We start from the raw sequence: 13,884 nt of genomic DNA, 5'->3' as shown, positions 1-13,884 counted from the left end.
AAAAAAAGTAAAAAAAGAAAAGAAATAGAAGTTGAGGAAAAATAAAAATAAGAACTTCTAACAAAGAGCTCTTCTTTTTATTTTTCAGATTTTAGATGCTTAATTCCTTGAATGAAAAGTTGAACTGATGACTCACTACTAAGGTTGTTCCTAGCCTTCCGTTCTCAAACTAGGCCATTCTGAGAGGCTGTTTGATTAAGTACCGTTGATAGTAGTATCGCACGTAAGAGACTTCTAAAACTCTGATTATTATTAATTCCTGGAATGAAGAGATGACTTCATACTCACTAACGAGGTTGTTCTTAGCCATCCGTTCTTAAACTAAGCAAAACAGTGAAGTTGTTTGATTAAGTATCACAGTTTGCTGATTTGCACATGCACCATTGCCGAAACTGTGATGCTTGGTTCCTTGATTGGATTGAAGAAGCTCATCACCATGCATTTTACAAGCTGTCCGTTGTTATGTTTTGCAATTCAGTGGTTCTGTTTTGCAATTCATTTTCTGTTTGTTTAAGTATCATCGATGGTGGTGTCGTGCATGCAAACTTTCCGAAACTCTGATGCTTGTTTTTCTTGAATGGAGAGATGAGCTTATACTTTAGGTGACTTTTAAAACTGCAGTAATTAGTGCCTCGAATGGAAAAACGAACTCATTCATTACAGACCAAGGTTGTTCCTGGCCATCCGTTAACATATTAGGCAACAGTACAGCGAAGCTGTTTGTTTTACAAGCTTTTGTCGTTTCGAGAAATCACTACATTAAGCATTCGATGGTGATACACGACTGATGGCCAGGTTCTGATTTTCGAATGAAAAGAAGAGTCGCATCCGACCACCGGTCGCTTTCGACGCAAAACAGCTGTACACACTCGTCCAACGATCCAGTGACTAACTGTTGCAACGAGAAAGTTAGCTTTATTTGTCGTGCAGATTGTCCGCTTTGACGTAAAATGCTAGAAATTTGCTGAACGCTCGGTTTGCGCCGCCCAAGAGTCATTCTGTTTCTGCGTTGCCAGCGTCTGTCGGCTAAATACAACTGTAGACTCCGCGCAAGCTTTTTCACCGCAAAAGTTGTACAGAGCCACACCGAAGGCTAAAATCGACTTTAAGGTCGAAGGTTAAAATCGACCCTAGAGGTTTGAAAAACGACGTCACGAAATTTTCAAGACATCATCGAAGAAAATTACGGCGGCCAGATGCAACTCTTAGTACTAACTCTACTAATCTTAGTACGTTAAGCATTCCAGTCGAGAGATCAGACGTTTTTTCGTCACCTAAGAGACCGGCCGATGCGTTTGCGACGCTGCGGAAAGAAAGAAGATGGCAAACCACAGGGTTGTTACCGTAACAAACCTCCGTGAGTACCTCCATCTCGAGTGGCTTTTGAAGAAACGTTCGTTTTAAACTCAAAGGGATGGTTGTTAAAGCTCACAAACGCCTGGTTAACGATTTTCTAACGGCAGACACCGTGTTTACAATGGATACAGACCGATTAACTGAGCCCAAAGCGCAAGATCTATCAGAAAACTCCTCTAGGTCGATGCAACGAGACGACTAGACACGTGCGTCTAAAGGCATTTTACAATTGAAGGACGCCCCTCGTGGGCCCTTTAACCTTAACACTAAACTCCTGCTTGATATCCTCGTCCCCAGGTTTCCAAACCGTAACCCCAACCCCCTCTAATCCTAACCCCCTTACCCTCTAACTCTCCCCCCTCAAAAAACAAAAAAACATAAAAAAGCAAACAAAACGAAAAAAAAACTTGCTTCCCTCCTCACTTTTAGCTCTAGGATGCAACACCTTTTGCCGCCCTCCGCTAGAAGGGAGTAGGGAGTAACGAAAGCTTGACATCAAAGTAGCGTTTCGTATGAGATTTGTTTGCCAAAATTTGAGCGTTTTTAAAAAAGCCAAGACTTCGTCAGAGGGGTTTCTTCTTTTCTCCTAAAGCTATCGATCGATTAAAAAGCTCAAAGCAAAGAAATTCAAAACAAAATACAAAAACGGGAAGTTTTAGTTTCTGCACCACAAGCCAAGCACTAGTTCAAACTGGAGATAATAAAAGGAAATCGAATGATCTCACTTCTCAAACCACTGAGCTGCCATTGGTCGGCAGTCTCTTGTTTGGAGACCATTGAGCTGCCATTGGTTGGCTGTTTAATCGTTGCGATTGGTCGGCAGTTTTATCGTTGGAGACCATTGAGAGATATAAAAGGAATTTTTTTTTTGAGCACAACATTAAACGTTAAATCGTTAGATGTTGTTATAAAGGCACCATTAGAATGCGATGTCCTCAAATATTTTCCTCGATATTTTATAAGTAAACAAAAACAAAACTAAGTCTTGCAACTGGCGAAAACTTTCAATAAGCAAACAAAGCAACAACTTTCCTTTCGAGTTTTTTACATTTTAAACAAAAGACAAACAAAGAAAAAAAAAAACAAACAAAAACAAAAACAAAAACAAAAAACAAAACAAAAACAAACAGAAAAGGGAGAATGAGTGAGTCGACTGATTTCGCTCAACTGTCTTAAACGAGAAGTCATAAACGTTTGCTTGTGCCAGCAAGTTGCAAATTAAGTTGTAAATGAACTGCACCGCAAAAGCTTAACCACAGTTTATTAAGCATATTAAGCCTTTGCTGACATGTTAAGACATTTTAAGCCTTTGCTATTATCATGAGGCTTTTGCTCCACGAGCCAAAAAAGTACGCTAGAGTTGACAAACTGCATCGCGGTCGAAAAGTGTAATTACGCCAACACTTTTATCCGTTTTAAGCATTTCGTTTTCGCACGAACAACAATTAAAGCAGCTCGTTGAGCTTAACGACGTTCGTATTTTTTTCGAAGCCAAAACTTCGGCTATAAGTAGAATGAAGAGGCACTTCGAAAAACAACAAAGCTGTTCGCAGTCGATAGCAACGAGCGACAACATCTCTGCGAGTCTGGCATCAAGGTAAACAGTTTTTTTTTACATTTTCATTTGTAAGTGCCACTTTTGTGTACATTATGTATTCAAAAATTTCTTGCTGACGCTAGATTTTTCGTTTTCAATGAACAACAGTTGCAACCTCTAGTCGTTTGCTAAAACAGCTTGCTAGGACAACCAAATCAATCATATGTTGTGAAATTTCTTTTTGTTCAACTGACTAAGGAAGATCGAGCGAACGCTTTTTTTTTATAACTTGTTTGTATCATATTGCTATTAAGAAACAGCGTTGTGTATACTAAACGTGACATAATTGGCAATTATCCGTAACTAAAAATAAGATAGAAATTACAAACTTGATACCATATTTTAATTACTCTAACAAAACTAGACGTCATCGCGTGAGAAAATAAATGTTCATAACACATAACCTATTTTTTTGTTTTTTTTTTCTTCTCTTTTTTCCTTTTAATCTCTTTTCTTTCGTCCAAAAAGCGTTTTGATTTTTGCCTCGCCACAAGCGATGAAATCGATAAAAAAACCTGCTCGGACATTCTCAATTCTCAACAACAAAAGCAATCAAAGTTCTAGCTCTCGAGCACGTGCGCCGACAGGTTGATGAAACCGTTCAAATATGCTCGATCGCTAGAATTTAAAGAAAGAAACAAGCCAGAAACAAACCAAAATAAAAAAAACAAAAACAAAAATGGACATCTTTAGAACGCTTAAATTTTATAAAATATTTTCCTCTGCGTTTTTAACCAGCTAAACTGTCGTAAAAGTTTTTTCGGTGCAGTTCATTTAAAAAACTTAGTTTTCAACTTTTAAACGTTTTAGACTTCTCGTTTAAGGCAGTCGAAAGAAATGAGTCGACTCACTCTCTCTCTCCCTATTCGGTTTTGTTTTTGTTTATTTGTTTTTGTTTTTTCTTCGTTTGCCTTCGTTTGCCTTTGTTTGCTTTTGGAAAAGTTGTCGCCATGCGAGACTTAGTTTTTTTTTTTTTTTGCTCAAATTGAGCACAAGTGAGTTTCTAGTCTTGAAAGTGTGCAAAGTGTGGGCCAATCTGGTGGCTGGAGTGATGACACGTGAATGCTGGAAATTCCAGACTTTGAGCGGATTCAGCGTACATAGAAAGAAAATGTAGCATTCACGTGGGTCTCTCCTAAGCGTGCCATTGGTCGGTCTGCTGTCCTTAAGTACCCCCCTCCCCCCCCTCAACGTCACGTTTGCTCAACTTTCTCGGTCTTTGGCGCCCAGAGAAAGCTTGAGGAAGGATAAAAAATGGCGAGGTTTCGGTACTGCGTTTTCTGTTTTTCTTATTTGTTTTTGTTTGTTTGCTTGTTTGTTTGTTTGTTTGTTTGTTAATTTTTTTAATTTTTTTTTTTTTGTTTGTTTGTTTCGTTTCGTTTGTTTGTTTGTTTGTTTCGTTTGCTTCGTTTGTTTTGTGATGTTTTGTTTTCCCTTCTTGATGGCACAAAACAGAAGCAAACAAGACTTTCGGTTATATTCGGTTATATTCGGTTCAATAAAAGTTTGTTGGTTTCTGCACAACAACAACAACAACCACAACAACAAAAGTCCCTCTGTCCCTCAAAAGCAGTTTCTCCTCTGTCCTAAAGAAGAGCCTCTTTGTAATCGATCTTGTCTGAATGCAGCTCTCCTTTTGCCTACAGGTTTTTATTCCAACCCTTTTGTTGTTGTTAGTGCCATGTTGTTGTTATTGTTATACTCTGTAAAAGCAGTTGTTGCTGTTGTACTTGTTTGTTGTTTCTAAAGACACTGTTGTTGCTGCTGTTAGCGCTGTTAGTAATCACCCACTTGGCTTGTATTTTTGTTTCTTGTTTTTGTTTTTTTGTTTTATTTATAAACACTCTCTGAGTAAGTGATGCTGTTGCTGTTGTTGTTGTTACAGTTGCAATGAGTGTTTGTTAATGTTCCCCCACTTGGCTTGTACTTTTGTTTTCTGTTTTGTTTTGTTTTTTTTTTGTTTTTGTTTTTTTTTTCTCAACACTCTCTGAGTAAGTGATGCTGTTGCTGTAGTCGTTGTTATAGTTGCAATGAGTGTTTGTTAATGTTCACCAACTTGGCTTGTTTATAATCTATTTTATTTTATCAACACTCTCTGAGTCAGTGATGGTGTTGCTGTTGCTGTTGTCGTTATTATGCTTGCAATGGGAGTTGTTACTGTTCACCCACTTTGCTTGTTTTGTTTTTATTTCTTTATTTTATCAACACCCTTTGAGCCAGTGATGCTGTTGCTGTTGTTGTTGTTATAGTTGCAATGAGTGTTGTTAATGTTCACCCACTTTGCTTGTGTTTTTGTTTTTGTTTATCAACACCCTTTGTGTCAGTGATGCTGTTGCTGTTGTTCTTATTACAGTTGCAATGAGTGTTTGTTAATGTTCACCAACTTGGCTTGTTTATAATCTATTTTGTTTTATCAACACTCTCTGAGTCAGTGATGCTGATGCTGTTGTTGTTATTGTGCTTGCAATAAGTGTTGCTAATGTTCACCCACTTTGCTTGTTTTGTTTGTGCTTTTGTTTTTGTTTATCAACACCCTTTGAGTCACTGATGCTGTTGCTGTTGGTGTTATTATAGTTGCAATGAGTGTTAATGTTCACCCACTTTGCTTGCTTTGTTTGTTTGTTGCTTTTTTTTTTTATCAACACCCTGCGAGTTAGTGATGCTGTTGCTGCTTTTGTCATTTTACTTGTATTTATAGTTGTTACTGTTCAGCCACTTTGCTTGTTTTTTAATCTGTTTTATTTATCACCACTCTCTGAGTCAGTGATGATGTTGCTGATGCTGTTGTTGTTATTTTACTTGCAATGATAGCTGTTACTGTTCAGCCACTTTGCTTGTTTTGTTTGTTTGTTTGTTTGTTTTTTTTATCAATATCCTCTGAGTAAGTGATGCTGTTGCTGTTGTTGTTGTTATAGTTGCAATGAGTGTTTGTTAATGTTCCCCCCCTTGGCTTGTACTTCTGTTTTCTGTTTTGTTTTGTTTTTGTTTTTTTTGTTGTTTTTTTTCTCAACACTCTCTGAGTAAGTGATGCTGTTGCTGTAGTCGTTGTTATAGTTGCAATGAGTGTTTGTTAATGTTCACAAACTTGGCATGTTTATAATCTATTTTATTTTATCAACACTCTCTGAGTCAGTGATGCTGATGCTGTTGTTGTTATTATGCTTGCAATAAGTGTTGTTAATGTTCACCCACTCTGCTTGTTTTGTTTGTGCCTTTGTTTTTGTTTATCAACACCCTTTGAGTCACTGATGCTGTTGCTGTTGGTGTTATTATAGTTGCAATGAGTGTTAATGTTCACCCACTTTGCTTGCTTTATTTGTTTGTTGCTTTTTTTTTTATCAACACCCTGCGAGTTAGTGATGCTGTTGCTGCTTTTGTCATTTTACTTGTATTTATAGTTGTTACTGTTTAGCCACTTTGCTTGTTTTTTAATCTGTTTTTATTTTATCACCACTCTCTGAGTCAGTGATGATGTTGCTGATGCTGTTGTTGTTATTTTACTTGCAATGATAGCTGTTACTGTTCAGCCACTTTGCTTGTTTTTTTTTTGTTTTTGTTTTGTTTGTTTGTTTGTTTGTTTTTTTATATATCCTCTGAGTTAGTGATGCTGTTGTTGTTATTATGCTTTCAATGAGAGCTGTTACTGTTCACCCACTTTGTTTGTTTATAATCTGTTTTATTTTATCAACACTCTCTGAGTCAGTGATGCTGATGCTGATGCTGTTGTTGTTATTATGCTTGCAGTGAGAGTTGTTACTGTTCACCCACTTTGCTTGCTTATTGTCTATTTTATTTTGTCAACACTCTCTGAGTCAGTGATGCTGATGCTGATGCTGTTGTTGTTATTATGCTTGCAATGAGAGTTGTTACTGTTCACCCAATTTGCTTGTTTTGTTTTTTTATTTGTTTTTTTGTTTGTTTTTGTTTTGCTTGTTTTTTTTTATCAATACCCTCTGAGTCAGTGATGCTGTTGCTGTTGTTGTTGTTGTTGTTATAGTTGCAATGAGTGTTTGTTAATGTTCCCCCACTTGGCTTGTACTTTTGTTTTCTTTTTTGTTATGTCAACACTCTCTGAGTCAGTGATGCTGATGCTGTTGTTATTATGCTTGCAATGAGAGTTGTTACTGTTGTAGTTATGTCTGTCATTTGTCCTTGTTAGCAAGTTCTATTTGCCCTCTCTTGCCTTTTTTCAACACAGTTTCTTTCTTTGAGTCATATGGTTGCGAGATCCTCTCAAACTCCATCTCTTTATTTATTTGTTTCTTTTTTTTTTTTTTTTTTCTCATTCTCCTTCTCATAATAGCAATCACTGCTGCCACCATGCATGTAATGCTAGTTGCTCTCATTCTTTTTCATTTGCTAGTGGAAACTTTGTTTCTTCTTGTTGCTCTCTTTTCTTTCTTTTTTCTCTTTTGCAGAGGATTCGAAAAAACACAGCTCTTCCCTGCAGTTGTAAACATTCCAGGATTCCAGGATGCAGGCAGAAGAAAAACACTCTCACTAACTGTCTTCTTTTTTTTAGCATAAACCGTTGCAAACAAACACCTGAACATGTCTTCTTCACAAGAAAACAACACTGTTGTTGCCCCTTCTCCGAACTCTAAAGCGAAAAAAAAGAAAAGAAGGCAGTCACAAGAACAGAGAGACTTAAAGCTCAAAAACAAAGTCAGGGCCGCATTAGTTGCAGCGTGTGGCTCCGTAAACAGGGTTGTACCTTTCTATGGTACCAAGAAGAGGTACGCTGTTAGCTGTCCGATGCCTTTGTGCAAACATTCCTCCACAAGCATTAAAAGACACTTGACTAAAAAAGATCATTCTTGGACTTTGGATGAAGCTTCCATCTTTTACTCTGCAATGGTCAGGAAGTTTCAGCATGCTCGTCTCGAACGCAAGTCCGGCTGTCCAAAACCTTACCCCTGTTTGCAATGTTGGAAGTATTACGACCGACTGGACATACACTTGAAAGAGACTCATTTCTACGATTCCAAGACGATCAAACAAAAGATTGCAGAGGCAAAGCGATACGACAACGACAAGCTCTATGTCCCTCAATTTATTCGACCTGCCTTCTTTGGTATTAAGCCAGTAGCTGAACAAGCGTCTGCATCAGGCTCTGCATCCTCTGCTCCTGGGCCTTCCTCCTCTTTTTCTTCTCCGGTTCTTTCCTCTGATCCTCTTTTAAGCTTGCCCTCATCAGTTGCTGGTTCGTCCGAGGCTCCTTCTGCAAACCACTGCACCTCTGTAGAAAACAAAGAGCTGAACACCGAATCCGTCCTAGACTCTGATTTTAATTCCTTAAAGCACTTGGTTTCCAACTCCTCCGTCTTGACAGAAGATAAGAGACTCTTGTTTCAGCTGGACAAAGATGCTTTTCACTTTTATTACCAGTCAGCAGATGAGCTCTTCAGAGATTTTGAAAAGTGGCTTGTGGTAGCCAACAACAACACTTTGTCACAAGCAAAGATCTACAAAAATGCAGTTGTTGAAATATTGACATGTTGTGACAGCACGCTGACGCTGCACCCGAACGCTCTCACCAATTCCAACGTTTTGGAGGATAGATACTTTTCCATGCACTTTAAAAACATTCAGCTCAATTCCAAGCTGAGTGAACTTGACCAAACAAAAGCCATGTCTTGTCACACGTTGTACAACCGCCTTGTCTACCTTTGTCTCCTGTTTCGTTTCAGTGAAGCCAGGAATGTCTATTTCGGACTTTCTCATGAGGCCATCCGACGTTTGCGCTGCAAGGTGGAGGAGTTACAAAAAGTGCTGAGGCCCTTTCGTTCTTTGAGGAGGAGCCTTGTGAAAAGCAAAAAATGCATCAACATCATCAATGTCAGTTTGCTGAACGAATATGGCAAGTCTGCATACGTAAGACAGTTAGTGGAATCGATTAGAAAGCCGTCTCTTACACCGACTAGAGACAATGCTGTGTCTCTACGAAACCATCTTCTGCTCTCTGTCACTGTAATTAACAGTTTAAGAAAATCTAACATTGCTCTTTTAAACATTAGAGACTACATGGCTGCTGAGAAGAGTGAGTGTGGATATTGCATTGTGCAAGAGCGCTACAAAACAGCATACAAGTACGGAGCCAAAAACATTCTAGTGCCGAACGACTTGAAAGTGTTGATCGATATTTATTTGCTGAGATACAGAGACCTTCTTGTCAACGACTCTCACTACATGGCTGCAGACACCAAGACTGTTTTGGAGTTGAGCGACTGCTACAGGCCCCTTTTTCCATCGATGAGACCCAACAAAGACGAATGTGTGACACTCGGTGCAACTAGAGTGCCTGTTTACCAGATGGGTTCCTCTGCTATCTCCTCTTGCCTGACGTCCTGCTTCAGAAAAAGCCAAGTAAACATTCCCATGAAGCGTCTTACTCCCACTTGCATTCGCGGTTCGATAGCCACTTACTTTGCCAACAACAGCAAAGAAGATCGCGAGCGGTTTGCTACACTCTACATGAAGCACAGCAGGAACACAATGGATAGCTTTTATGTGTCCCAGTGGAACGCTGCAGAGGAGTTGCGCTTTGCCCTGGGCATCGGACAGTCCTTCGGAGTCATAGAGTCTTTGACTGTTGAAAAGTCTGAGAGACCACCAAAGAAGGAGAAGGATGTGATGGACTGGCTCCAAACTAATGCAGAGGAGTACGGTTTTCATGAGGTTGAGGACATCTTTGAGGAAGATTTAGACTCCGGTTCTGACTCTGAAGAATGTGCTGCTACTTTCAGCTGTACCACAGTGGTTCCGTTTTCTCCAGCTGTAGAAAACAATGTTCCTTTAGAGGATAGCAACGACCATGCCGTAGATTTCTTGTGTGAACCTACCTCAACTCCTGTTTCGTCTGTTCCATCTGAACAAACAATCGCTGGTCCAGTTCTTGAACTATCCCCTGCTCTTGCACAACTAGTTCCTAACGAACAAGCTGTTTGTATGGATGTAGATCAGACTCTAGCTGTTCCTGTTGGCACAGCTTGTTCTCCTCTTGCATTAACATTATTTCCTGATGAACCGGATTTTATTGAACACCATGCAAAACTTTCTCCAGTTTACTTTAATGAGCAAGTGGTTGCCAAACCTGTTTCTGCTTCTCCTTCTCAGCAAGTCGCTTTCTGTCCTTCAAAAGAGGTCTTTTCTGTTCCTCTGACTCCTAGCCTTGTTGCTTTTCAGCAAACATTGGCCAAACCCAGTTTGTTTCTTTCATCTGATCCAGTTTCAGCTGTTCCTGTCCAACAGGCTGGTACTGTTCTTGCAAAGCAGCTCTCACCTTATGCTGTTCAATCTGTTGGTAGCCTATTTAGCCAAAGTCTTGCCTCTACATCCAGAGGTAAATTCTTTTTGATTTTTGATTTTTGATTTTTATGCAAATCTCAACACGCTTTCAAAAAATGAAAATGCCCAAATCAACTCCTTGCCCTATTGTTATTGTTAGAGCTGTAAAAAAAACAAAACAAAACAAAAAAACAACACAGAAGTGTGTATGTATTTGTTGCAGGACTAATTCTGTGATTGCTTAAATGTTTATACAAGTGAATGATACTAAAACTGATTATGTTTTAGAAGTAAAAGATCCAAGAAGAAAAAAAATCAAGTTGGAAATGCCATCTTTCACTCAAGAACTCATCGGTAATGTAAAACCTAATTTATACAAAGATATATAAACACAAACCTCTTCTTGCACAATTTCAGATGGTTAACTGTTAACAAAAACTAGCCATCATTGCTAAGTGCACTTTTAGAAAGTTGTGTCTACCCGATTTCTAATGATGAAGTTAGAAACATCACCGTTAGAAATCATGCACAGCTTGTTATCATCTCTAACACTTAGAAACTGTTGATGGTTTTTATGAATTAGAAAAATGAACATGGTTTTATTTTATTTCAGGATCAACTCAGCCAAGAACAAAGGAAAACAAAGCAGAAGTTAGCCAATGCCATTTAGGTAATCTTTCAAAAACCAGTTATTGCTATCAGTGCAAACAATAAGGTCAACAAAAAAAAAATAAATAAAAAAACAGAATAAATCTTGTCTTACTTCAGAACCAAATGAATATTTGATTTAATCACTTTGTGTTATGACTTGAGTTTGTAAAATTTTAGATGAAATAGTTGAAGAGCTGAATGCTTGCCCTGGCCACAACGAATGGTTCAACACCAGAAGTTTTCCACGATGTGCAGCTTTGGTGTTGGCATACATCTTGCAAGACGTGTTTACAGATGTAAGCTCAAGTTGCTCGTACAAAGATTACCTTGGCATCTTGGCAAATCATAGCAGTGACAAGCTCATTCATGTCTTGCAAAAGTACTCCTACCAAAGCCATATTAAAGACAAAATTAAAAACATGAAGCTAAAAATTCAAAAAGAGGGTAGTTTAGAAAAGTTTGTTCAATATGGCAATATCGTGAAACCATTTATGTAGTTTAGATAAGTTTGTTCAGTTTGGCAATAAAGATGGGCCTTTTGTGTAGTTTGTTTTATCTATGCTTTTGCAAATATTTTTATCTGTTTCGCTAAAGACATAATAAACAAGAAGTTCTGTTAAACTGTTCTCACATTTCTTATTTAAAGATAGTTCAAACTTTTTTTTATCTTTAAAAAAAAAAAAAGAAGTCGTTTTGTTATTCTGTGAAAACTTTTAATAGAGTTGCATTTAGAATTACTTCTGATGTTTTTAAGAGTTTGTTAAAAAGCAAAATAATATTTCCTGTGATGTTAAACTGCATAAGTGAAATTTAAAAAAGGAAAACTGCTCCAACCATTTTTCGGAAAAAGAAATCAAAAAGTTCCTTATTTTAAAAGATCTAGACATCCATTTCTTCTTCAGCAAAATAGCGAGGCTTTTTTATGAACTCTTACTCTCTATTTTTTCATATCTTTACACAAAGGATTTTGTTTAGATCAATGTAAACATACATAGAAGTATATTATGTTTTTTTTTTTTTTTTTGTTTTTATGCAGTCTAACTTTTGTTTCACTTCTATTTTATTTTACGTTTATCTTGTATTTTATCATGCCTTATTGGTTTTTGCGTTTTGTGATGTCAAGCTGCGTAAGCTAAACTTAAAAGGGGAAAACTACGCTAACTTTTCTTTGAAAAAATATTCAAGAAGTACCTTAAACGAAAGAGAAAGCACACGAATCTTGCCATCCAATTCTTCTTCTGCAAAGTAGCGAGGCTTTTTATGTACTTTTGCTCTCTAATTTATCTCTATTTACGCAAAGGGTTTTATTTCAATGTAAACACGTATAAAAGAATACTTTGTTAAAAATAATGTTAAAGGAGTTGCGTAAAAAAAAACGTCTGAATAAAGTTTCTTTACAAAAAAAACAACTAAGAAACAAGCGCGCCTAAGAAAAACCAGATCGCGATTCACTAAGTCAAAAAACGAAAGAAACAAAGTTTAAAAGGTCTTTCTAGACAACAAATTCTATTTTTGGCAATGCAGTTTTTGTATTTATGCAACCTAACTTTTGTTTGACTTCTATTTTATTTTACGTTTACCTTGTATTTTATCTTGCCTTTTTGTGTTTTGTGATGTCAAGCTACATAATCTAAACTTAAAAGAAGGAAACTAGGCTAACTTTTCTAGTAGAATATTATGTTGTTGGTTTTGTATGCAGCCTAACTTTAGTTTCATCTATATTTTATTTTGCGTTTATCTTATATTTTATCTTGTCTTTTTGAGTTTTGTATTTTGTGATGTCAAGCTACATAATTTAAACTTAAAAGAAGAAAACTAGGCTAACTTTTCTTTGAAAAATTGTTCAAAAACTACCTTACACCGATAGAGATAGCTCACGAATTTAAAAAGTTGCATCTATTCATCTTCTTCTTCAGCAAAGTAAAGCTTTTTATGCACTTTTACTCTCTAACTTACCTATATTTGCGTAAAGGATTTTATTTAATTCAATTTAAACATAACTAGTAGAATATTATGTTGTTGGTTTTGTATGCAGCCTAACTTTAGTTTCATCTATATTTTATTTTGCGTTTATCTTATATTTTATCTTGTCTTTTTGAGTTTTATATTTTGTGATGTCAAGCTACATAAGCTAAACTTTAAAGAGGAAATTTACGCTAACCTGTCTTTGAAAAACTATTCAAAAACTACCTTTAACAAAGTAGCGAGGCTTTTTATGCGCTTTTACTCTCTAACATACCTATTTTTGCGCAAAGGATTTTATTTAATTCAATTTAAACATGCCTAGTAGATTATTATGTTGTTGGTTTTTTATGCAGCCTAACTTTAGCTACATCTATTTTTCATTTTACGTTTGTCTTATATTTTATTTTATCTTTTTGTGTTCTGTGATGTCAAGCTACATAAGCTAATGTTAAAAGAGGAAAGCTGCGCTAACCTTTCTTTGAAAAACTATTCGAAATCTATTTTTGAGATAATCTAGATTTAAAAGAGGAACACTACGCTAATTTTGCTTTGAAAAAACTCTCGAAAACTAACTTATTCGATAGAGATAGCACACAAATTTAAAAAATTGTATCTACTCATCCACTTCTTCTACAGCAAAGTACTGAGGCTTTTTATGCACTTTTATTCTCTAACATACCTATATTTGCGCAAAGGATTTTATTTAACTCAATGTAAACATACATAGAAGAGTATTGTTACCCGTTTGTTTTATGCAGCCTAACTTTAGTTTCATCTATACATTATATTGCGTTTACCTTATATTTTATCTTGCCTTTGTTAGTTTTGTGTTTTGTTATGTCAAGCTTCATAATCTAATCTTAAAAGGGGAAAACTGCGCTAACTTTTCTTTGAAAAAGTACTCAAAAAGGACCTAAATCGATATAGATAGCTCACAATTTTAAAAAGTTGCATATAGTCATCTTCTTCTTCAGCAAAGTATCGAGGCTTTTTATGGATTTTTACTCTAACTTTCCTATATTTGCGCA

At 36.7% G+C, this 13,884-nt stretch overlaps 1 protein-coding gene and 1 long non-coding RNA gene across 3 annotated transcripts; one reads left to right on the top strand and one right to left on the bottom strand.

Moving 5' to 3' along the window:
- The first annotated feature begins 4,148 nt into the window (after window positions 1-4,148).
- LOC149892699 (uncharacterized) lies at window positions 4,149-11,436 on the top strand. Of its 2 annotated transcripts, XM_090080109.1 has the most exons (5): window positions 4,149-4,221; window positions 7,476-10,295; window positions 10,529-10,594; window positions 10,854-10,910; window positions 11,069-11,436. In XM_090080109.1, the coding sequence occupies exons 2-5, from the start codon at window positions 7,505-7,507 to the stop codon at window positions 11,386-11,388; spliced, it is 3,234 nt and encodes a 1,077-aa protein (XP_089936235.1). In that variant the 5' UTR covers window positions 4,149-4,221; window positions 7,476-7,504; the 3' UTR covers window positions 11,389-11,436. The 2 variants fall into 2 exon arrangements, with proteins under 2 accessions (XP_089936235.1, XP_089936236.1); XM_090080110.1 differs by lacking the exon at window positions 4,149-4,221 and having other exon boundaries at window positions 6,602-10,295.
- On the bottom strand, window positions 8,115-12,179 carry LOC149892698 (uncharacterized). The gene is made up of 2 exons (XR_016450173.1): window positions 12,083-12,179; window positions 8,115-11,276 (listed from the first exon to the last, which is right to left on the bottom strand). It is a non-coding gene; the product is annotated as an uncharacterized LOC149892698 (long non-coding RNA).
- Between the last annotated feature and the right edge of the window lie 1,705 nt (window positions 12,180-13,884).

The sequence above is a fragment of the Hydra viridissima genome, unplaced genomic scaffold, assembly GCF_058129835.1.
Source record: "Hydra viridissima isolate aposymbiotic clone 2 unplaced genomic scaffold, HvirCarnegie_v1 scaffold_2, whole genome shotgun sequence".
NCBI lineage: Eukaryota > Metazoa > Cnidaria > Hydrozoa > Anthoathecata > Hydridae > Hydra > Hydra viridissima.
This window is presented reverse-complemented; position numbering and strand designations above follow the sequence as displayed.

What these genes read in the sequence shown, in the direction of transcription:
- LOC149892699 (XM_090080109.1), top strand. Translation starts at nt 7,505, where the DNA reads ATGTCTTCTTCACAAGAAAACAACACTGTTGTTGCCCCTTCTCCGAAC. An exon ending in TCTTGCCTCTACATCCAGAG is followed by an intron (nt 10,296 to 10,528) that starts GTAAATTCTTTT and finishes ATTATGTTTTAG; the next exon opens with AAGTAAAAGATCCAAGAAGA. An exon ending in TTTCACTCAAGAACTCATCG is followed by an intron (nt 10,595 to 10,853) that starts GTAATGTAAAAC and finishes ATTTTATTTCAG; the next exon opens with GATCAACTCAGCCAAGAACA.